The sequence below is a fragment of the Lycium barbarum genome, chromosome 8, assembly GCF_019175385.1.
Source record: "Lycium barbarum isolate Lr01 chromosome 8, ASM1917538v2, whole genome shotgun sequence".
Taxonomy (NCBI): Eukaryota; Viridiplantae; Streptophyta; class Magnoliopsida; order Solanales; family Solanaceae; genus Lycium; species Lycium barbarum.
The window spans coordinates 68,075,985-68,098,942 of NC_083344.1; the positions used below are offsets into that span (position 1 = coordinate 68,075,985).

The following is a 22,958-nucleotide window of genomic DNA, read 5'->3' on the forward strand; positions in this document are numbered from 1 at the left end:
TTTCCACAACAACAACAATCAAATTATAGCCCAAAACAGTCCATGAATTCGTCCAAAACAGCCCCCTACCCGGTTTCATCACAACTACTCCAACTTCATGATTTTCATTCGTTTATCCAACTACAATGCATTCAATTCATTTCCAATACATGTTCAACAAGATTAAGTTCATCAGAATCTTCAACACATGATTCATTTTAAATTCGAGCAAAAACAGTCCAATAGCCAACATGCAACATCACAACCAAACTCCCACAATCTTTGTTCATTTACATATGTTGATACATATTCAATTCACTAACAATACATGCACAATGAAATCAGTCATGAACCCACCTCACACATGGCTCACTCTCTACTTCAACTACAACCACAATCCAACAACAACATGCATGAATTATACATTCAAATCATCATGCAACACAAGAAACAACAAACATTCTTACCTTTCAATCTTGTGCTTCACTTGGCCGAAACTTCAACTCTATTAAGTGATTCACTTTCTTGTTTCTCTTCAACAACTAATACACCTTCTTACACACTAGATGAGGGGTAAATTTGATGGAGAAAAACTGGAATTTTGAGCAGATTTTTGGACCTCACTCTCAGCTAGCTCTTGGCCGAAACTCTCAGATTTTCTCTTCAACAACTAATACACCTTCTTACACACTAGTTTCCCTCTCTCTCTCTCTAAGTGTTCTCTCACTTTGTAGTGTTGAAATGGTGTAATGTAGTGAGATATGAATCAGATTATTTTGTATATACACTCCCTCAATGCTTTGGACATGTGTATCATACTAACTTGGGTCAATATTCTTTGACCAAGGCACTATAGTGCACGGCTAGCTATGTCCATTTAAATGGACTGATTTTTGGTCTTTCCAATCCCATTTATTAATCCAATTATGGTTAGTTTAATCCCAATTTTCCATTACTAGTTTAATGCCACACGTGAATTGTGAATAAATTGTGACTCGACACGAAACCGGAAGTTAAAATCTCTACTTCATATCTTAAGATAGTCTTGCCTTTAACTTGTCGCACTTATTTTAAAATGTCCCGACGTATGAAAATACGGGACATAACATCCTCCCCCCCTTTAGAACATTCATCCTCGAATGTCAATTTTATCCCGTTAGGTTCTATAAGGGTTTTGGGAAGGGTTTTCCTTATTGCTAACATATAAATTGAGCAGACAAGTTAACACAATCAAGTAAGGGAGTTTAAATTACCTGTAGATGTGGAAAACAAGTGAGGATATTTCTTTTTCATCTCCTCTTCAGCCTCCCAAGTCATCTCCTCCCTATTATTGTTCTGCCACAACACTTTAACCGACGCCACATCTTTTGTTCGTAACCTCCTGATTTGTCGATCAAGTATGGCAATAGGTTGCTTTTCATATGATAGCTCCTCTGTTACCTGAATATCATTTGTAGGGAAAACCCTGGAATGATCGCCTATATACTTCCGAAGCATGGACACATGGAAGACCGGATGTACTGCTGCCAAATCCGCTGGCAGGTCTAACTCGTAAGCAACTTGGCCTACCTTACGAATGACCTGATAAGGTCCAATGTACCTTGGGCTCAACTTCCCTTTCTTTCCGAACCTCATAACACCCTTCATGGGTGACACTTTCAAGAACACCCAATCGCCAACCTGAAATTCCAAGTGTCGACGTCGATTATCCGCATACGCCTTCTGCCGACTCTGAGCTGCCAGTAATCTTTCCTGAATAAGTTTCACCTTATCGACAGCCTGCTGAACCATATCTGGGCCTATCAGCTTAGCCTCGCCAACATCAAACCAGCCTATAGGGGATCTGCATTTCCTGCCATACAGGGCTTCGTACGGCGCCATCTGAATGCCAGAGTGGTAACTGTTATTGTAAGCAAACTCGATAAGCGGCAAGTGATCCTCCCAGCTGCCTTTGAAATCAATAACACAAGCTCTCAACATATCTTGTAGCGTCTGGATGGTACGCTCAGCCTGCCCGTCAGTCTGAGGATGAAATGCGGTACTGAGACTCACCTGTGTCCCCAATCCCTCCTGGAAGGATCTCCAGAAGTTAGCTGTAAACTGGGCCCCTCTATCTGAGATAATAGCTGTAGGAACTCCATGAAGTCTCACTATCTCCTTAAGATACAATCGGGCATAATCCTCAGCTGAGTACGTAGTCCTGACTGGAAGGAAGTGGGCTGATTTTGTCAGTCTATCAACAATAACCCAGACAGAGTCATTCTTCCGTGGAGTGCGAGGGAAACCTGTGACGAAGTCCATATTAATTACTTCCCATTTCCAGGTTGGAATTTCCATCTCCTGCAATAGCCCTCCAGGCTTCTGGTGCTCTATCTTGACCTGCTGACAATTTGGACACTGGGCCACAAATTCTGCTATGTCCTTTTTCATGCCGTCCCACCAGTACAAACACCTAAGATCATGATACATTTTTGTCGATCCCGGGTGAATAGAATAACGAGCATAGTGTGCTTCCCCCATTACCTGCTGCCGCAACCCTGCAACCTCAGGTACACATAATCTGTCTCTATATCGTAGTACTCCATCGGCTGACATCTTAAATGGGGTCTCATCCTTCTGAAGTGCTGTGTCTCTATAATGTACCAGAACAGGATCCTCATATTGCCGTCTCTTTACCTCTTCTACAATAGAGGACTCAGCAACACCTCGTACAATAATGCTACCATTATCAGCATCATCCAAACGAACTCCAAGACTAGCTAGCTGATGGATCTCACGAACTATCTCCTTCTTTTCTGGTTGTACGCCGGCCAAACAAGCCATAGATTTACGGCTGAGTGCATCTGCTACCACATTATCCTTTCCTGGGTGATAGAGAATATCAACATCATAATCCTTCAGCAACTCTAACCATCTCCTCTGTCGCAAATTCAGTTCCTTCTGCTTAAAAATATACTGGAGACTCTTATGATCTGTATAAATATCAACATGCACGCCATAAAGATAATGTCTCCATATCTTCAAAGCATGTATCACTGCTGCCAACTCCAGGTCATGTGTAGGATAATTTCTCTCATGTTTCCTTAGTTGTCGGGAGGCATAGGCTATAACTCTGCCGTGCTGCATTAACACGCAACCCAACCCAACCCAACACCGGAAGCATCACAATAAACAACATAGCCATCTGGCCCTTCAGGAAGAGTTAGAACAGGAACTGTAGTCAACTTATCTTTCAATAATTGAAAACTCCGTTCACAAGCATCGGTCCACTGGAATTTAGCCACCTTCTGTGTTAGCCTCGTTAAAGGCGCTGAAATAGAGGCAAACTTTTCTACAAATCTCCTGTAATACGCTGCCAGCCCCAGAAAACTACGTACCTCAGTAGGCGTCGTAGGTCTAGGCCAGGTTTTGACCGCTTCGATTTTCTGCGAGTCTACCCGAATACCATCTGCTCCAACAATATGCCCCAGAAATGCTACAGAAGTCAACCAGAATTCACATTTAGAGAACTTAGCATATAACTTCTGGAGCTGGAGTACCCTGAGTACTGTCCTCAAATGCTCTGCATGCTCTTCTTCCGATCGTGAATAGATCAGAATATCATCAATGAATACAATCACGAACAAGTCAAGGAATGGCTTAAACACCCTGTTCATCAAGTCCATAAACACTGCTGGAGCATTGGTCAGCCCAAAAGACATCACTCTAAACTCGTAATGTCCATATCGAGTCCTGAATGCAGTCTTCAGAATATCTGTCTCCCTTACCCGCACCTGGTGATAACCTGACCGCAAGTCTATCTTTGAGAAGCATTTAGCACCCTGCAACTGATCAAATAAATCATCAATCCTGGGGAGGGGATATCTGTTCTTTATCGTGATTTTGTTCAGCTGCCTATAATCAATGCACATTCGCAGCGACCCATCTTTCTTCCGTACAAATAATACTGGTGCTCCCCAAGGTGATGTACTGGGCCTGATGAAACCCTTTTCCAGCAAATCTCTCAGTTGCTCCTTCAATTCTTTCAACTCTGCAGGTGCCATTCTGTAAGGAGGAATAGATATAGGTTGAGTGTCTGGCAATACATCTATAGTGAACTCTATCTCACGTTCAGGAGGAAGGCCTGGAAGTTCATCTGGAAATACACCTGGAAATTCATTAACCACCGGGACAGATTGTAGAGTCGGTGATTCTGCTTTCAAGTCATGCACACGAACCAGGTGATAAATATAGCCTTTTCTAACCATCTTCCTTGCCTTGAGGTATGAAATAAACTTACCCCTCGGCGATGCTGTGTTCCCCCTCCACTCTATAATTGGTTCCCCTGGAAACTGAAACCGAACTAATTTGCCTCGGCAATCAACGTTAGCATAGCAGGAAGCTAACCAATCCATCCCCATAATAACATCGAACTCAGTCATAGCTAACTCTATCAAATCTGCCCTGGTACAACGATTACATATGACTACCAAACAATCTTTATATACTAGCTCTGCCAAGACAAAATCCCTTACTGGTGTAGCTACCTCAAATGGTTCTATAGGTTCAGATTTTATCCCAATTTTACTAGCAACAAAAGGGGAAATATATGATAATGTGGAACCGGGGTCTATCAATGCATATACATCTCGGGAGAAAATCGATAATGTACCTGTGACCACATTTGGCGACGCTTCCTGATCCTGTCTGCTGGCTAAAGCATATAAGTGGTTGGAAGGACCGCCAGAACTAGAAGCCCCTCCACGGCCTCTGCCACGGCCTGCTGGTGTCGGAATACCTTGCCCCATAGGGCGCATAGCAACTGAAGAAGAAGAAGAACCCGCAACTGATCCCGTAGGCTGAGCTGGCCCACCTGCCCCACCCCCAAATCGACATTCCCTCATAGTATGGCCCTGACGGCCGCAAGAAAAGCAAGCACCAGTAATAAGACGGCATTCCCCTGAATGGCGTCTGCCACATCGAGGACATGGGGGTACAGGTGGTCTCATCTGGCCCGAATTCCTGTGCGTCTGGAACCCTGAAGTCATGGAGCTTTGACCAGCTCCCGAATACCCCGTGCTATCAAACCTTCTACCAGTAAATCGTGAAGGTGCACTCCGTGACGGCTGGGAAGGATATCGACTATACTGCTGTTGGGGCTGCCCGCCCCGAAAGTCACCAGAATGATACCCAGCTGATCTAGCTCTCTTATGTTGACCCCTGTCCTGCTCCCTATCAAATCGACGCCCTCTCTGTCGACCCTCAACTCCCTGGGCATATGCCTGCACTCGAGCGATATTTATACCGGGCTGAGATGCCATTGCCATGCAGCTATCAATCAAATAATTATCCAAGCCCATTACATAACGATGCACCCTATCTGTCATGTCAGCTACCATAGCGGGCGCGTACCTAGCCAGCGAATCAAACTCGATGCTATAGTCCCGAACACTTCTACCATTCTGCCTCAGGTGTATAAATTTGTCAACTCTGGCTCGCCTCTTCTCTGGAGGCAGAAAATGACCCAGAAAAGCCTCTACGAACTCGTCCCATACTGCTGGTGGAGCATCCTCACCCCTGGAAAACTCCCAGGACTCATACTAATTAACTGCCACATCCCGCAATTGATAGGAAGCCAATTCGACCGACTCAGTCTCGGAAGATTTAGTCATCCGCAACGTACGCAGCATATGTCGAATAAACTCCTGTGGATCCTCTGCGGGCTTTGACCCATAGAACTCTGGGGGTTTACAAGTCAGAAAATCGCGAACCCTCAAACTGTCGCGTCTATCCGCATCATCACCTCCTAACCCACGTCTGCGAGCCTGTCCCGATACCAACCTAGTCAATAACTGTACTGCTTCACGCATAGCCCTATCCTCTGCCCCTGTCTGGGGAGCTGGAGGCTCGGGTGCTGGAGCCGCAGGAGCTGGTCGTAAGTCTGTCTCCTGACCTGCAGCTGCTGCTGCCCTAGGCTCCTCTGATAGTGATGGTGTAGCGGAGCTCAAAAAGATAAATTGCATATATGTGGTTGCCTGTTATTCTGCTCGTGCCTACCGCTATATCCTTCACTGAGTCCCGGGCCAGGATACGTTTTCATGCACATGTTTACTATATTATTCACCGAGTCCCTCATTAAAGGGTCGGGACATGTTATATATATATATATATGATGGTATGATGATATGATGATGATATGATGACAAGATGATATGATGATAAGATGATGATATAATGATATGGAGATGGTGGCCAGGAGGGCATATATTCCTTATTACCGAGTCCCTCATTAAAGGGCCGGGACACGTACATGTTTATGATTATGATGCTATGATTTTAATTACCGAGTCCCTCATTAAAGGGTCGGGACACGTAATAAAAGTTATATACAGAATGATTATGCTATGCAGCTTTGATTACAAAACTCTATAATGACATTGATATGAGAATGATACAGATGAAATATGTTCAAAGGCAAGTTTTACGAAATTTTGGTTGTTGCATTGAATCCTATATACCTCGTCTCAATATAAGTCTATTACTATGTTTCAAGCTTTACATGCTCAGTACATATTCCGTACTGACCGGCGGGATGCGTTCATGCCCGCAGGTACAGACGCTCGTTTCGGAGATCCGCCAGCCTAGGACACTTATTCAGCTATTTTGGACTGCTCCTTTGTTCCGGAGCTAGCTTGTGGTATAACTCCATTATGTTGTACTCATATGTGTTTAATTGGGTACGGCGGGGCCCTGTCCCGCCATATGATACAGTCATTACTCTTAGAGGTATGTGGACATCTGTGTGGGTCTGTTTGTAGTTGTTGATGCGTTTTACGACTATGACTTATGTTTGGGGCGTACCCATTCGTAATGGCAGCCTTGTCGGCTTGCATATATATGTATGTTTGGTATTTTGCATATCGTGGCAACCTTGTCGGCTTGCGTAGGAATATATACATGTTGTTGTTTAAAAAGTGCAACTCCTCAGGAGACAGGTGCCTAAGACATACAAAACTTGGGAGCTTTAAAATAACACTCTACCTTTTTATACAAATGAGATCATGACATGCTGATTATAAATGATTATAGTTAACAGATAATATGAGTGTCCAACTCGGGCACTAGTCATGGCCTACGGGGTTGGGTCGTGCCAGAAACGCCGTGCTAAGCTCCACTTGAGTGCCTAGACCTTCTTGAAAGGATTTCCAAAACTTGGCTGTAAATTGTGCTCCTCTGTCTGTGATGATGGATAATGGAACACCATGAAGTCGCACAATCTCCTTGAGATACAGCCTTGCATAATCTTCCGCTGAGTATATAGTCCTAACTGGGAGAAAATGGGCTGCCTTCGTCAATCTGTCCACGATCACCCATATGGAATCATACTTGCCACGGGAAGGAGGTAATCCCACTATAAAATCCATGTTTATCACTTCCCATTTCCAAGTAGGGATTTCTATTGCCTGTAACAAGCCCCCTGGCTTCTGATGTTCAGCTTTTACTTGTTGGCAATTTGGACACTGTGCCACAAACTCGGCTATGTCTCTCTTCATGCCATCCCACCAATACATCGTCTTGAGATCATGATACATTTTGGTTGCACCTGGGTGTATAGAATACCGAGAACAATGTGCTTCTTCTAGAATTTGTCGGGGCAATTCTGCTACATTCAACACACATAACCTGCCTCGGTGTCTAAGAATTCCATCCATAGAGACTTCAAACGGAGAATTTTCCTTTCCATGAGACGTGTCTCTGTAATGACACAATTGAGGATCTCCATATTGTTGTTCTTTCACTTCCATGTACAAGGACGAAATTGTGGAATCATTTATACTAATCCCGGCATCGCCCGAATCAATTATACGCACTCCCAAATTTACTAATCGGTGAAGTTCTTGAACCATCTCTTTCCTTTCCGGAGGGATTTCACATAAGCTGCCCATTGATCGGCGGCTAAGTGCGTCGGCTACTACATTCGCCTTCCCGGGGTGGTATGAAATGTTAACATCATAATCTTTTAATAATTCTAACCACCGCTTCTGCCGTAAATTCAGCTCCTTCTGTTTAAAAATGTACTGAAGACTCTTATGATCTGTATAGATATCAACGTGCACCCCGTATAAATAATGCCTCCATATTTTTAGGGCATGAATAACCGCAGCTAGTTCGAGATCATGAGTTGGATAATTCCTTTCATGTTTCCGCAATTGCCTCGACGCATATGCAATAACTTTCCCGTGCTGCATCAATACGCATCCTAGTCCAACACCGGAAGCATCACAATATACCACGTAGCCATCTGACCCTTCTGGAAGTGTTAAGATCGGAGCTGAGGTCAACCTGTCTTTCAACTCTTGGAAACTGCGCTCGCAGGCATCATCCCACTGCAATTTTGCTGACTTCTGGGTTAGCTTCGTCAATGGGGCCGAAATAGACGAGAAGCCCTCTACGAATCTTCTATAGTATCCTGCTAAACCCAGAAAACTACGAAATTCTGTAGGCGTTGTAGGCCTTGGCCAAGTCTTCACCGCTTCAATTTTCTGAGTGTCAACTCGAATGCCATCATTGGAAATAACATGACCCAGAAATGTTACAGAATTTAGCCAAAACTCGCACTTTGAAAATTTTGCATACAATTCTCGGGCTCGAAGAATGCTAAGTACAATTCTCAAATGATCTGCATGTTCTGATTCTGTGCGAGAATATACTAGAATGTCATCAATAAATACTATGACAAACAAATCCAAGAGCGGCCTGAATACATTATTCATCAGATTCATGAAAACGGCCGAAGCGTTAGTTAGCCCAAACGACATCACTCGGAATTCATTGTGGCCATATCTCGTTCTGAAGGCTGTTTTGGGAATATCCGCTTCTCTAACCCTCACTTGATGATAACCCAACCTCAAGTCTATTTTAGAAAACCACTTGGCACCTTGCGATTGGTTGAATAAGTCGTCAATCCTTAGAAGAGGATATTTGTTCTTTATCGTCACGTTGTTCAATTGCCTGTAGTCGATACACATTCGTAAGGATCCGTCCTTCTTTCTCACGAACAAGACTGGTGCTCCCCACGGCGATGAGCTAGGTCTGATAAATCCCTTGTCAAGCAGATCTTTCAACTGTGCTTTTAGCTCTTTCAATTTCGCCGGGGCCATTCGATAAGGAGGAATAGAAATGGGCTTGGTGTCCGGCAACACATCTATGGCGAAGTCAATCTCTCTTTCTGGTAGAAGACCTGGAAGTTCGTCCGGAAACACATCTGGGAATTCATTCACTACCGGAACTGACTGGAAAGTTGGCGGCTTTCCCTCTGTGTCATGAACCTGAACTAAGTGATAAATATAGCCCTTGGCTATCATCTTCCTTGCCTTAAGGTAGGAAATAAACCTACCTTTCGGTGATGCTGCATTACCCTTCCATTCAAGCACGGGCTCTCCCGGAAATTGGAATCGAAACACTTTTGTGCGGCAATCAACATTATCATAGCACGACGCCATCCAATCCATACCCATGATTACATTGAAATCTACCATTTTCAGCTCAATAAAATTAGCTTTGGTCTAACGATCACATATCACGACGACACAATTTTTATACACTTGCCTTGCTATCACGAGATCACCAACCGGAGTGAGTACCTCAAAGGGTTTAATTAACTCGGGTTTCACCCCAATACAACCAGCAACATATGGTGTAATATAAAAGAACGTAGAACCTGGATCTATCAATGCATACACATCACGAGAGAATATAGACAATATACCTATAACTACATCCGGAGAGGACTCGAGATCCTGTCGTCCGACAAAAGCATATACGCGGGGCTGGGTGGCACCTGAAGTTGAGGCTACCCCTCGGCCTCTACCTCGGCCTGCTTTCATCTGGGGGGTCTGCCCTACCGGGTGTGCTGATGAAGAGCCAGCTGCGGAACCTGTAGGCTGAACTCCAACTCTGCCACTCATCGACGGGCAATCCCTCATCATATGCCCCACCTGACCACAGGTATAACAGGCATCCGAACCCTGACGACACTGCCCGGAATGTAATCTGCCGCATTGGTTGCATCGCGGCACTGGGGGTCTCCCCTGACTATATTATTCCCTGAACTGGGAAACTGAAGCCCTCGAACTCTAGCCCTGACCTAAACGGAAGGAGCAATCAAATCTCCTAGCTGCAAATCGAGGAGGTGCACTCGTCACTGACTGGCCCGAGTACCCAGAATATGTCTGCCTTGATCCCCCTCTATAATCACTGTCTGTGCCCATAGACCTAACCCTTTTGCTTTGTCTTCTATCACTGTCGCGATCACCCCTTTGTTGTTGTTGTCGCCCCTCCAAATTCTGAGCACGGGCCTGTATTCGGGAAATATCCATCCCGTCTTCCAAGGACGCCGTCAAACAATCTCTAAACAAATGTGGCCCTAGGCCACTTACAAATCTATGCACCCGGTCTCCCATGTCGGCCACCATAGCCGGGGCATACCTTGCCAAGGAATTAAATTTCATGCTATATTCCCGGGAACCCATATTTCCTTGCCTCAGATTTAGAAACCTATCCGCTCTAGCTCGGCGGACCTCGGGTGGCAAATAGTGATGAATAAAAGCATCTACGAACTCTTACCAAACCGGAGGAGGCGCGTTATCTCCTCTTGATAACACCTAATTGTTGTACCATAACACCGCCACATCCCGGAGTCTATAAGATGCCAACTCCACGAATTCGGTCTCAGAGGCATGGACAATCTTCAATGTCCTTAACATCACATCTACGAAACTTTGCGGATCTTCATCCGGCTTTGATCCGAAGAATTCTGGAGGATTTAAACTCATAAAATCACGGGCCTTTGTACTCGCTGCCCGATCTCTTGAACCCACGTTCTACCGTTGTGCCTATGGGGCAACCAATTGTGTCAATAGCTGAATGGCCTCGGTCATTTGTTGACCCGAAGCAACCGGTGGAGGAATTGGAGCTAGAGCTCCTCCTTTCCCTTCCACATTAGGCAGGGTAGAAGAGGTATTAGATAAGGCCTCATTATGTGATTCGCCTTCTTTGATATTCATCGGAGGCTCTCTTTCTACCCGCCTCTTTGTCGTAGTCTAGTAATTCTGGGCGACTGTAGCCTTCCCCTTTGGCGGCATTCTGAAATCATAGCGCACTATTAGGGAGGATAAAATCTTACACATGGCTCTATCGCACGATCTCATAGAAGAAGAATGGTCATTTTTCCTAAATGCCCTGTAGCCTCCTGTTTATTGATGTGGCGCGCAACACACCGTAAACAAGACTCTACTAGACACGGCTCGTAGACACTTCCTAGGACTGAACCGCTCTGATACCACTTTTTTCACGACCCAGCTAGGGGCCGCGATGGGTACCCGGGGCTAGCCACCGAGCACCATTCGTTCTGCTGCTCATCTTACTCATTCAATGCTCTTTTATCGATTTATACTTAGGACATAAGAAAAATCATCTTTTCATTTTAAGAACACAAAAATTCTTTTATATGCATAAGCCTCTCGGCCATCAAAATAATATATACATGTACATGAGAGCATCTCGTGAGACCATCTGGCCCATACTGTGCATCTACGAGCCTCTACTGGAGTACTAAACATAGGGACGGGAAAAAACCCCATCATGCCCATAAATACATATACATGACTATATACACAAAAGAATAATCAAGCACCTCCGGGACAAGGGAGTGCTTCCAATCAGCTGATAGCTACTACGGATCTGGATCGAGCTTTCCTGGCGGTCTACCTGTGGGCATGAACATAGTGTCCAAAGAAAACGGACGTCAGTACGAACATTGTACTGAGTATGAGAGGCATGAACAATGAAATAAGTTAATGATATAAAGAAGATACCCATATGGAACATCGGAATCTAACTGCCAAGTATAAGAAAACAAATCATGCTGTCTTACTCATGCTCATCATCATATCATATCATATATGCACCATGTATAAACTGCCCGTCCATATCGGATCGGTGTGATAATCATAACATGAGCCCGCGTCCAGGCCTCCCGCTTCCGGGGTAATATCTCATGCCGCCCACTAGTGGTGTCTGCCTATGCTATCTGGCCATGGTGTATCGCATAGCTGCCCGCCTTGGCGGTGACTGCCCGGCCAAATAGGCGTGGTGTAATAGTAATATCATCATATGCTCATCACAATATCCTTATCTTATCATAATACATACTCTATCGGGGTGACGTAAGGTCGTGATCCCCCGATTGCATTATGGAACAATCATGGACATTCTGCGTCACCTTGAGGGAATTAGCATATAAGGTGAGTGTAAGCGATAAATAACATCATTAGACTTTCTATACTTTAACTCATTACCTTGTGTAGCTAATTATAGACATAGGCTCATGGATAAGAAACAAGTTACGCTATAGGATTCATGCCATTAGAAAGAAGGGACTAGCCCCACATACCTTTGACATTTAACTAAACTATCGCTCGCTTGTTCTCCTTCGATATCGCGTTTCTACCTTCAAAAGAGGATTCGCATTTACGTTAGTTAATCGACTATAAGAACGCACTACTATTTCTAGAGACAATTGGGCAGCACTTCCTTTGTTTACACTACTTTTCCCATATTTCATGTCAACTTCCAACACCCACAACAACAATTACAATATAGCAATCAACAATCATCATTCATATACAATGACCACGATTCGCCATTTCTCTTCATTTTTCCCACATTTATGGTTTTGGGTTCACTATCGTATTTTCTCCTGTATCACACTTATCTCATGGTTTACATGTGTCACGACCCAACTAGGGGCCGTGACGAGTACCCGATACTTGTACCGAGCACCCCTTATCTATCTCGTATAAACAGTGCCATATTTTTTTTTTTGAAACATAGACTTGCAAACGTCGTTAATACTTTATACAACAACATCATAATGCCCAAACATCGTATATCTACTGAACCTGCCTAACTGTACATATCTGTCTACGAGCCTCTAGACATAGTGTAATTACACATAGAAAGGGCCGAGTACTATCGTGCCCGAATATACATATACAAAATAGTACCGCTGAAGTAAAGCTCCGGAACAACTGGAGCACTGTAGAGTACTGCTGATAAGCTCCTATAGATCACGTCCACCAGCCTGCTGACCTGCGCGGCATGAAACGCAGCGTCCACAAGAAGGGACGTCAGTACGAATAGTGTACCGAGTATGTAAGGCATGGAAAATAATAGAAGCAGTAATATAGAGCATGATTAACAATATCAGGGAATCGTAGGATCGATAATGCAGCAAGGAAATAACCTGCACGTAGCGAGGCCCCTTCTCGGGCCGGCTTTCATATGGACTTGTCCCCTTTTTTTTTTTTTTTTTTTTTTTTCCTTCTGCAACGTTTCTTTTTCGTAGACTTAGGAACTAGGGTTAATATCATGTTGCATTTTGTCACATTACGCTCTGCACTATCATAGTATGTCGTATCCGGTCATATCGTAGCTTATCACCTCACGGTATTTTATATTCTAGCGTATCATGTCATAGTGTGGCTTGCCACAATATAGTCTAGCTTATCATATCCTATCTTATCATATCATAGCATTTCGTGTCATAGTATATCATCTTATTACATAGCTTTCCTTTGAAAATCTCTTCTTATACATATATGTAAAAATAAGATGTCTCATATTGCCGAGGCGTCGGCAGCCGATCCATTTAGCCATAAATGTACTTCCCGCGTCCGGGCATCCCGCGTCCGGGACGATATCATGTCATGTAATGCCAACTGATCAGGTGGAAATGCGTGTATAACGCTCTGCCCTTATCCCCATCTTCCCCGTATACGTGTACATACATCATGCTTATATGTCAGCGTCTATAGCGCTCTGAATCTTTGATTATAGACATACTCTGGTATCATGTATGGATGTCGGCGACTATAGCGCTCTAGATCTTTGATTATATACACAGCTTGTACATACATATGTGTTTTACATACATTTACTTACATTATCTACATATACATATAGTGTATAAGCGTACAAGGGGGCCAAGGAGAATCATGTATCCATCGGAGTGACGTAAGGTCGGTGACCTCCGATTATCTTATGAAAGGATAGTGATCGTTTTGTCTTACCTCGGAAAGAAAACAAGTATTTAAGATGAGAGTATCAATGGAGGATAATATTATAATGGACGTAAAATAAAATCGGGGTATTATAGATGTCATTTCATAGACTTTGAAATCTTCTAGAAAATAAAATCATGGCTAGGGAATATAAATAAGTTTCAAGAATTAGTTTGTCACTTTCATATTCGTATAAGATGCTTAGCTTAGTCGTCTTAGTCATAGGGTCATTCCGGTGGTACGTATTATAGGCATTCCCTCTTATCTAACATCATGGTCATCCTTGTCATCACAGAGGCATCCTCGTTAGAGGAATCATAGTACTTATCTCATGGTAACAAGATCGGGATCAAAGGTTCCCTTCGGGTTCACTTGAAGTACATCAACCAATACTATAGGAAAGTCCGGGGGTAGCGGGCCCACCTCGGGCCGGATGAGGTGGCGTATATTATTTACATATACTACAGGTCATGTCATTACTTGTGAGGGTTCTAGGGTGATCGGGTCCCATTTACGCACGTCATAGAGGTCTAGGAGGTCTTTCTATCATTTTGCGCACTTTCTACTTCAATTCAATTGAATGAAAAGTTGAAAACTTTAGGTGCGGATTCCGGGGATTGAGGTCGTCCCCGAGGCTTGTGCCCGACTTCTTACAACTAAGACATGCCATAGAAAGAAGGGTGAAGCCTTACATACCTCTCTCCGCTCCTTTAGCTACTCCAAAATCGCGTCACAATCTCGTCAAAATCTGCAATTTGGTCAAGTTTACCAAAACTTTCATTAGTATACTTTGAGTTAGAATCTTAAGGAAACATTTGGCTACCGAAATTTCGACAGCACTTCCCCTATAAATACTCCATCCCACCAAGTTCAACTTGGCTAATTTCAATCAACAACAATCCCGGGAATTCAACCCGGCCAAAATATCAACCACAATTCCAACAACAACAATACTAACAACTTCCATATTCAATCAACTTACTACTTCTTCCAAAACTTTCTAACTTTTATGAAAACAATGACAACCTCATAATCTATATTCCAACAACATCATACTAAATAAAATTGACTCATTCTCTTCCATTTTTTCCATAACCACACGGCCAACACCAACATACACACTACAACTTCTCAATATTCATTCAACTTCCATTTTTTTTTCCATATATCATTCACAACAATAACAACCAAACATTAATTAAAATAATTGAAGCATGGCTCATACACATATATACATACACACGGCCATGTACTATATTTCTCTCCTTCATAAATTTCATCCATTTTAGCATACTACAACACATATAAACCATGTATAACACATAAAGCAAGGTTAGAATTTTACCTTTATTCTTCAACTTCTCACTTGCTTATCTCTTGGAAACCTATATGATTTTGAATTTTTCTTGCTCCAACAACAACTTCACCTTGTTGTGCACCCTCTACTTGATAGAAAATAATTTTTGGAGAGATTTTTTTCAATTTTTCTTGGAATTTTTGTTCTTGGCCGAAAGGCCTTGGGGTTTCTCCCCTTCTTTCTTTCTTTTGAGTTCTTGAAATTTCTAGACACTTAATGGATGAAGATGACTTAGTCATCCCTTATATTGACTAAGTCTTATTTCATATTGGGCTTGGACCCTCTCCAAGGCCGGTTGGGCCTATAAATTCCCAAAGAAAACCTTCAAGCCCATTTATATTTTGGGCTACTACTTGAAATTCTTGAAGGCAATTTTTCCAACTTCCAATTTTGCCCTGCGTCTTCCTCCGTATTTCCACGAGTCATGTCGTGAACTCCCCTTCATGCTCTTGACCTTTCTCATTATTTCCACTCCTAGACTCTTCATAAACAACTCAAGTGCCAAACACAATAAAATGTAGCCTCGCTTGTCGTTTTCCCGCGATTGTCTTGAATTATCCAATTACATAAAACGCGGGGTATAACATCCTCCCCCCCTTTAGAACATTCGTCCTCGAATGTTAAACTCGCCTCATAGCGTAACACATCATTTCGGGGAGGTCTCCGTTGTAGATGCCTCATGTCCCTTAGCATGTCCATCTTAGAGGCTTAGATTGCCCTTTACGATCTTTACAATAGCGCTTCCTTCTTCGTGGAGTCTGCTGCGTCTATCCCTTCACTAGACATGTTCCTATACATCGCCACCTTAGGAATTCCTTGCCTTAGTCAGTGTGGACTCAATATTGGTCTCACCCTGTGACCTCTGTACTTTCCTCCTTCATTCCCAAAGCTTTCTGTTGTCACGGCTTCCCCTTTTTCCGTTAGTTCCGTCCAGCTCGGCCTATGTGACTCGTGTGGGGTTTCTAACCACTTTCCACACCCCAATTTACTCTGGGCTACCTAATTTTACATTCGTTTCTTATTTCTGCATTTACGAAATTTTCGGCATATTTCCCAGGGGGTCACCCATCATGAAACTACTCCCACCTGAGCACGCTTAACCTTGAAACTCTGATGCATTTCAGCGTCACGGTGTTAGTATTTTTACTTCCGCTTCCCCGTACTACCTATATTATATAATATGGGGTAAGTTGGGGTCTCAGCAATGTTTGAACACCCTCGTAGCGAATATTTCTCTTTTAATGACTATTTTAGCCTTCGCAATCACAAAGATTCACTTTTTACCTGTGCGGGTGACTATTCCTCACTCTAATATCCAAATTCTTAGTATGTTTAGCAATACAAAAGGGCAGGGTTGGATAAGATAGAATCCGAATCAATTAATGCACATATTATAGAAAATACCAACAAAAAAGTACCTGTGGCCGCATCAGCGGGAGGCTCAGGGTCCTGTCGTCCTGTCAGTGCATATATACGGTGTGGAGGACCGGCTGCGCTGGGTATCCCTCCTCTGCCTCGGCCACGACCTGCTGGAGCCTGGGAGGCCTGTCCCTGAGGGCGTACGGTCGACGATGAACCAACTGCGGACCCGGTAGGCTGGGCTCGGTCTCCGTCATCTCTCAATGGGCAATCACGCATCAAATGGCCAACCCGCCCACAAGTATAGCAAGCACCCGTACCTGCGCGGCACTCTCCCGAGTGTGGCCTGCCGCATCGAGCACATCGTGGCGGGGGTGACATTATCCTGCCAGCATCAGCCCTAAACTGAGATTCTGAGGCTCGGGTACCTTGATCCGGTCTCGAGTGAGTAGAACGGTCAAACCCCCTATCAGCAAATCGAGGAGGTGCACTGGCCGCCGGTTGGTCTGAGTACCCGAATTGCCCCTGTGTCTGTCCCCCTCTGTACTCACTTCTAGTCCTGGAAAACCGGCCTCTCTTTCGGGAACCCCTGTCTGGATAGCGCTCCTCCCTCCGTGGCTGATATTGTTCTTCCAAATTTTGGGCGTGGGCCTGGATACGGGTAATAGTCATCCCGTCTTGGAGTGAGGCCGTCAAGCATTCTTTAACCAAATGTGGCCCTAACCCACTCACGAAACGGTGCACATGATCTCCCCTATCCGCTATCATAGCTGGGGCATACCTGGCCAATGAGTTGAAACGAAGACTGTATTCCCGAACACTCATATTTCCCTGTCTAAGGTTTAGGAACATGTCGGCTCGAGCCCGTCGAACCTCTGGCGGTAGGAAATGTCGTAGAAATGCCTCTGTAAACTCCTGCCAGACCGGAGGGGGTGCATTTGCTCCCCTCGAAGATACCCAACTGCTATACCACAGAACTGCCACATCCCGCAGTCTGTATGAAGCCAACTCTACGGACTCCGTGTCAGAAGCATGTATAATCCTCAGAGTCCGCAGCATCTCATCTATAAAGCTCTGCGGGTCCTCCTCTGGCTTTGATCCATAGAACTCTGGAGGCCTCAAAGTGATAAAGTCACGAGCCCTTGCGCTTACCGCCCTGTCTCCCGAGTCTACATCTTGCCGCTGAGCCTGTGCGGCAACTAACTGGGTCAATAGCTGGATGGCCTCTGCCATCTGCTGGCCCGGAGCTGCTGGCGGTGGAACTGGAGGTGCGGGGGCTGGAGCTGGAGCTCTTCCCTGCTCTGCCGGTGCAGGGGGGATAGGAACAGTCTGAGGGGGAGCTGCATTATGAGATTCTCCTTCTTCTAGCTCCCGCTCGACTCTATTACCGGGCACCCTCTTGCCCTTCTCGGCTGCCGTAGCCTTCCTCTTCGGCGGCATTACTGAAATCATAACAAGGGATTAGGAGAAGGAACATGAAAGCCTAATAGCGTAGCTCTATCGCATGATCTTAGAATGCAAAGAAGGTCACATTTCCTAAATGCCCTGTAGCCTCCTGCCTATAAGTACGGCGCGCTACACACCCATAGACAAGACTCTACTGGACACGGCTCGTAGACAAACCCTAGGACCGAACTGCTCTGATACCACTTCTGTCACGACCCAACTAGGGGCCGTGACGAGTACCCGATACTTGTACCGAGCACCCCTTATCTATCTCGTATAAACAGTGCCATATTTTTTTTTTTGAAACATAGACTTGCAAACGTCATTAATACTTTATACAACAACATCATAATGCCCAAACATCGTATATCTACTGAACCTGCCTAACTGTACATATCTGTCTACGAGCCTCTAGACATAGTGTAATTACACATAGAAAGGGCCGAGTACTATCGTGCCCGAATATACATATACAAAATAGTACCGCTGAAGTAAAGCTCCGGAACAACTGGAGCACTGTAGAGTACTGCTGATAAGCTCCTATAGATCACGTCCACCAGCCTGCTGACCTGCGCGGCATGAAACGCAGCGTCCACAAGAAGGGACGTCAGTACGAATAGTGTACCGAGTATGTAAGGCATGGAAAATAATAGAAGCAGTAATATAGAGCATGATTAACAATATCAGGGAATCGTAGGATCGATAATGCAGCAAGGAAATAACCTGCACGTAGCGAGGCCCCTTCTCGGGCCGGCTTTCATATGGACTTGTCCCCCTTTTTTTTTTTTTTTTTTTTTCCTTCTGCAACGTTTCTTTTTCGTAGACTTAGGAACTAGGGTTAATATCATGTTGCATTTTGTCACATTACGCTCTGCACTATCATAGTATGTCGTATCCGGTCATATCGTAGCTTATCACCTCACGGTATTTTATATTCTAGCGTATCATGTCATAGTGTGGCTTGCCACAATATAGTCTAGCTTATCATATCCTATCTTATCATATCATAGCATTTCGTGTCATAGTATATCATCTTATTACATAGCTTTCCTTTGAAAATCTCTTCTTATACATATATGTAAAAATAAGATGTCTCATATTGCCGAGGCGTCGGCAGCCGATCCATTTAGCCATAAATGTACTTCCCGCGTCCGGGCATCCCGCGTCCGGGACGATATCATGTCATGTAATGCCAACTGATCAGGTGGAAATGCGTGTATAACGCTCTGCCCTTATCCCCATCTTCCCCGTATACGTGTACATACATCATGCTTATATGTCAGCGTCTATAGCGCTCTGAATCTTTGATTATAGACATACTCTGGTATCATGTATGGATGTCGGCGACTATAGCGCTCTAGATCTTTGATTATATACACAGCTTGTACATACATATGTGTTTTACATACATTTACTTACATTATCTACATATACATATAGTGTATAAGCGTACAAGGGGGCCAAGGAGAATCATGTATCCATCGGAGTGACGTAAGGTCGGTGACCTCCGATTATCTTATGAAAGGATAGTGATCGTTTTGTCTTACCTCGGAAAGAAAACAAGTATTTAAGATGAGAGTATCAATGGAGGATAATATTATAATGGACGTAAAATAAAATCGGGGTATTATAGATGTCATTTCATAGACTTTGAAATCTTCTAGAAAATAAAATCATGGCTAGGGAATATAAATAAGTTTCAAGAATTAGTTTGTCACTTTCATATTCGTATAAGATGCTTAGCTTAGTCGTCTTAGTCATAGGGTCATTCCGGTGGTACGTATTATAGGCATTCCCGCTTATCTAACATCATGGTCATCCTTGTCATCACAGAGGCATCCTCGTTAGAGGAATCATAGTACTTATCTCATGGTAACAAGATCGGGATCAAAGGTTCCCTTCGGGTTCACTTGAAGTACATCAACCAATACTATAGGAAAGTCCGGGGGTAGCGGGCCCACCTCGGGCCGGATGAGGTGGCGTATATTATTTACATATACTACAGGTCATGTCATTACTTGTGAGGGTTCTAGGGTGATCGGGTCCCATTTACGCACGTCATAGAGGTCTAGGAGGTCTTTCTATCATTTTGCGCACTTTCTACTTCAATTCAATTGAATGAAAAGTTGAAAACTTTAGGTGCGGATTCCGGGGATTGAGGTCGTCCCCGAGGCTTGTGCCCGACTTCTTACAACTAAGACATGCCATAGAAAGAAGGGTGAAGCCTTACATACCTCTCTCCGCTCCTTTAGCTACTCCAAAATCGCGTCACAATCTCGTCAAAATCTGCAATTTGGTCAAGTTTACCAAAACTTTCATTAGTATACTTTGAGTTAGAATCTTAAGGAAACATTTGGCTACCGAAATTTCGACAGCACTTCCCCTATAAATACTCCATCCCACCAAGTTCAACTTGGCTAATTTCAATCAACAACAATCCCGGGAATTCAACCCGGCCAAAATATCAACCACAATTCCAACAACAACAATACTAACAACTTCCATATTCAATCAACTTACTACTTCTTCCAAAACTTTCTAACTTTTATGAAAACAATGACAACCTCATAATCTATATTCCAACAACATCATACTAAATAAAATTGACTCATTCTCTTCCATTTTTTCCATAACCACACGGCCAACACCAACATACACACTACAACTTCTCAATATTCATTCAACTTCCATTTTTTTTTCCATATATCATTCACAACAATAACAACCAAACATTAATTAAAATAATTGAAGCATGGCTCATACACATATATACATACACACGGCCATGTACTATATTTCTCTCCTTCATAAATTTCATCCATTTTAGCATACTACAACACATATAAACCATGTATAACACATAAAGCAAGGTTAGAATTTTACCTTTATTCTTCAACTTCTCACTTGCTTATCTCTTGGAAACCTATATGATTTTGAATTTTTCTTGCTCCAACAACAACTTCACCTTGTTGTGCACCCTCTACTTGATAGAAAATAATTTTTGGAGAGATTTTTTTCAATTTTTCTTGGAATTTTTGTTCTTGGCCGAAAGGCCTTGGGGTTTCTCCCCTTCTTTCTTTCTTTTGAGTTCTTGAAATTTCTAGACACTTAATGGATGAAGATGACTTAGTCATCCCTTATATTGACTAAGTCTTATTTCATATTGGGCTTGGACCCTCTCCAAGGCCGGTTGGGCCTATAAATTCCCAAAGAAAACCTTCAAGCCCATTTATATTTTGGGCTACTACTTGAAATTCTTGAAGGCAATTTTTCCAACTTCCAATTTTGCCCTTCGTCTTCCTCCGTATTTCCACGAGTCATGTCGTGAACTCCCCTTCATGCTCTTGACCTTTCTCATTATTTCCACTCCTAGACTCTTCATAAACAACTCAAGTGCCAAACACAATAAAATGTAGCCTCGCTTGTCGTTTTCCCGCGATTGTCTTGAATTATCCAATTACATAAAACGCGGGGTATAACAACATGTCATTTATAACGTATATATACTCACAACACACTAACATTCATGATTCAATACAACTACCATTCACTCATGACACTATTCACTCATTTATGACCCATTTGCTATGCTTTTCTACAATTCGGGTGTCTTAACCTTCCAATACCTTAAACAACATGAAATGGTAATGAAACTTACCTTAGATGATGGTTGAACAAGCTTTGAATGGATTTACTCCTCTAGCACCAAAACCCTACTTCACTCTTTTTTTGAACTTCTTGGTTTGGATGAACTTCACTTGAGTTTCACACACTTTCTTTCATGGATTTAATGTTGTTGATCATTGATTTCCTTGTTATTCTTATGGTTGAAGTGTTTGGAGAATTTTCTAGAGAGTTCTTGAGTGGTGTAGATGAGAAAATGAAATGAAATGAATGAAAAGGGTCCCTTATAGTAATCACAAAATCTGATTTTTTTATGAACAGTAGTCGGGATGCACAGTGGTCGTAAACCCCACTTTACGGGCCGTATTCTGGTTTACAGTCCATCCTTTGTGACCGTATTTAAGCATATCAAAACCAGAAAGGCATGCTGGAGATCATGGCAGTTTACTACTCAGTTTATGGTCCGTAAATCACTTTACGGGCCGTATTCCACTTTACGACCAACTGGATCAAAGTGCCAACCTGCAATTTTTCATTGTACATTCGCAGGGAAATTTCTGAGGTGTAACATACTTCCGGTGCATTAGTTAGCCCAAATGACATTACCCGGAACTCAAAATGGCCATATCTTGTTCTGAAGGCTGTCTTTGGGATATCTTTCTCCCTAACTCTCACTTGGTGATACCCGGACCTCAAATCTATCATTGAAAACCATTTGGCACCTTGTAATTGATCAAATAAGTGATCAATCCTCGGGAGAGGATATTTGTTCTTAATCGTCACCTTATTCAATTGCCGATAGTCAATGCACATTCTCAAGGAGCCATCTTTCTTTCGGACGAACAATACGGGTGCTCCCCACGGGGATGAACTAGGCCTAATAAAGCCTTTCTCAAGCAAGTCTTTCAATTGCTCCTTCAACTCTTTCAATTCTGCGGGAGCCATTCTATATGGAGGAATAGATATAGGTTTGGTGTTCGGCAACACATAAATAGCGAAATCAATCTCCCGCTCAGGAGGGAGGCCTGAAGAGTTGGCAATTCAGCTTGTACATCTTTAAACCAAACTAGATGATAAATACATCCTTTCAT

The 22,958-nt window shown here is 43.4% G+C and overlaps 1 protein-coding gene across 1 annotated transcript; it reads right to left on the reverse strand.

Moving 5' to 3' along the window:
• Positions 1-12,830: 12,830 nt before the first annotated feature.
• LOC132605095 (uncharacterized) lies at positions 12,831-17,542 on the reverse strand. The gene is made up of 2 exons (XM_060318368.1): positions 16,857-17,542; positions 12,831-13,110 (listed from the first exon to the last, which is right to left on the reverse strand). Exons 1-2 carry the CDS (start codon positions 17,467-17,469, stop codon positions 13,082-13,084), a joined length of 642 nt encoding a protein of 213 aa, XP_060174351.1. The 5' UTR covers positions 17,470-17,542; the 3' UTR covers positions 12,831-13,081.
• Between the last annotated feature and the right edge of the window lie 5,416 nt (positions 17,543-22,958).

What these genes read in the sequence shown, in the direction of transcription:
- LOC132605095 (XM_060318368.1), bottom strand. Translation starts at nt 17,469, where the DNA reads ATGACTATTACCCGTATCCAGGCCCACGCCCAAAATTTGGAAGAACAA. An exon ending in TCCCGCTGATGCGGCCACAG is followed by an intron (nt 13,111 to 16,856) that starts GTACTTTTTTGT and finishes CATGCCGCGCAG; the next exon opens with GTCAGCAGGCTGGTGGACGT.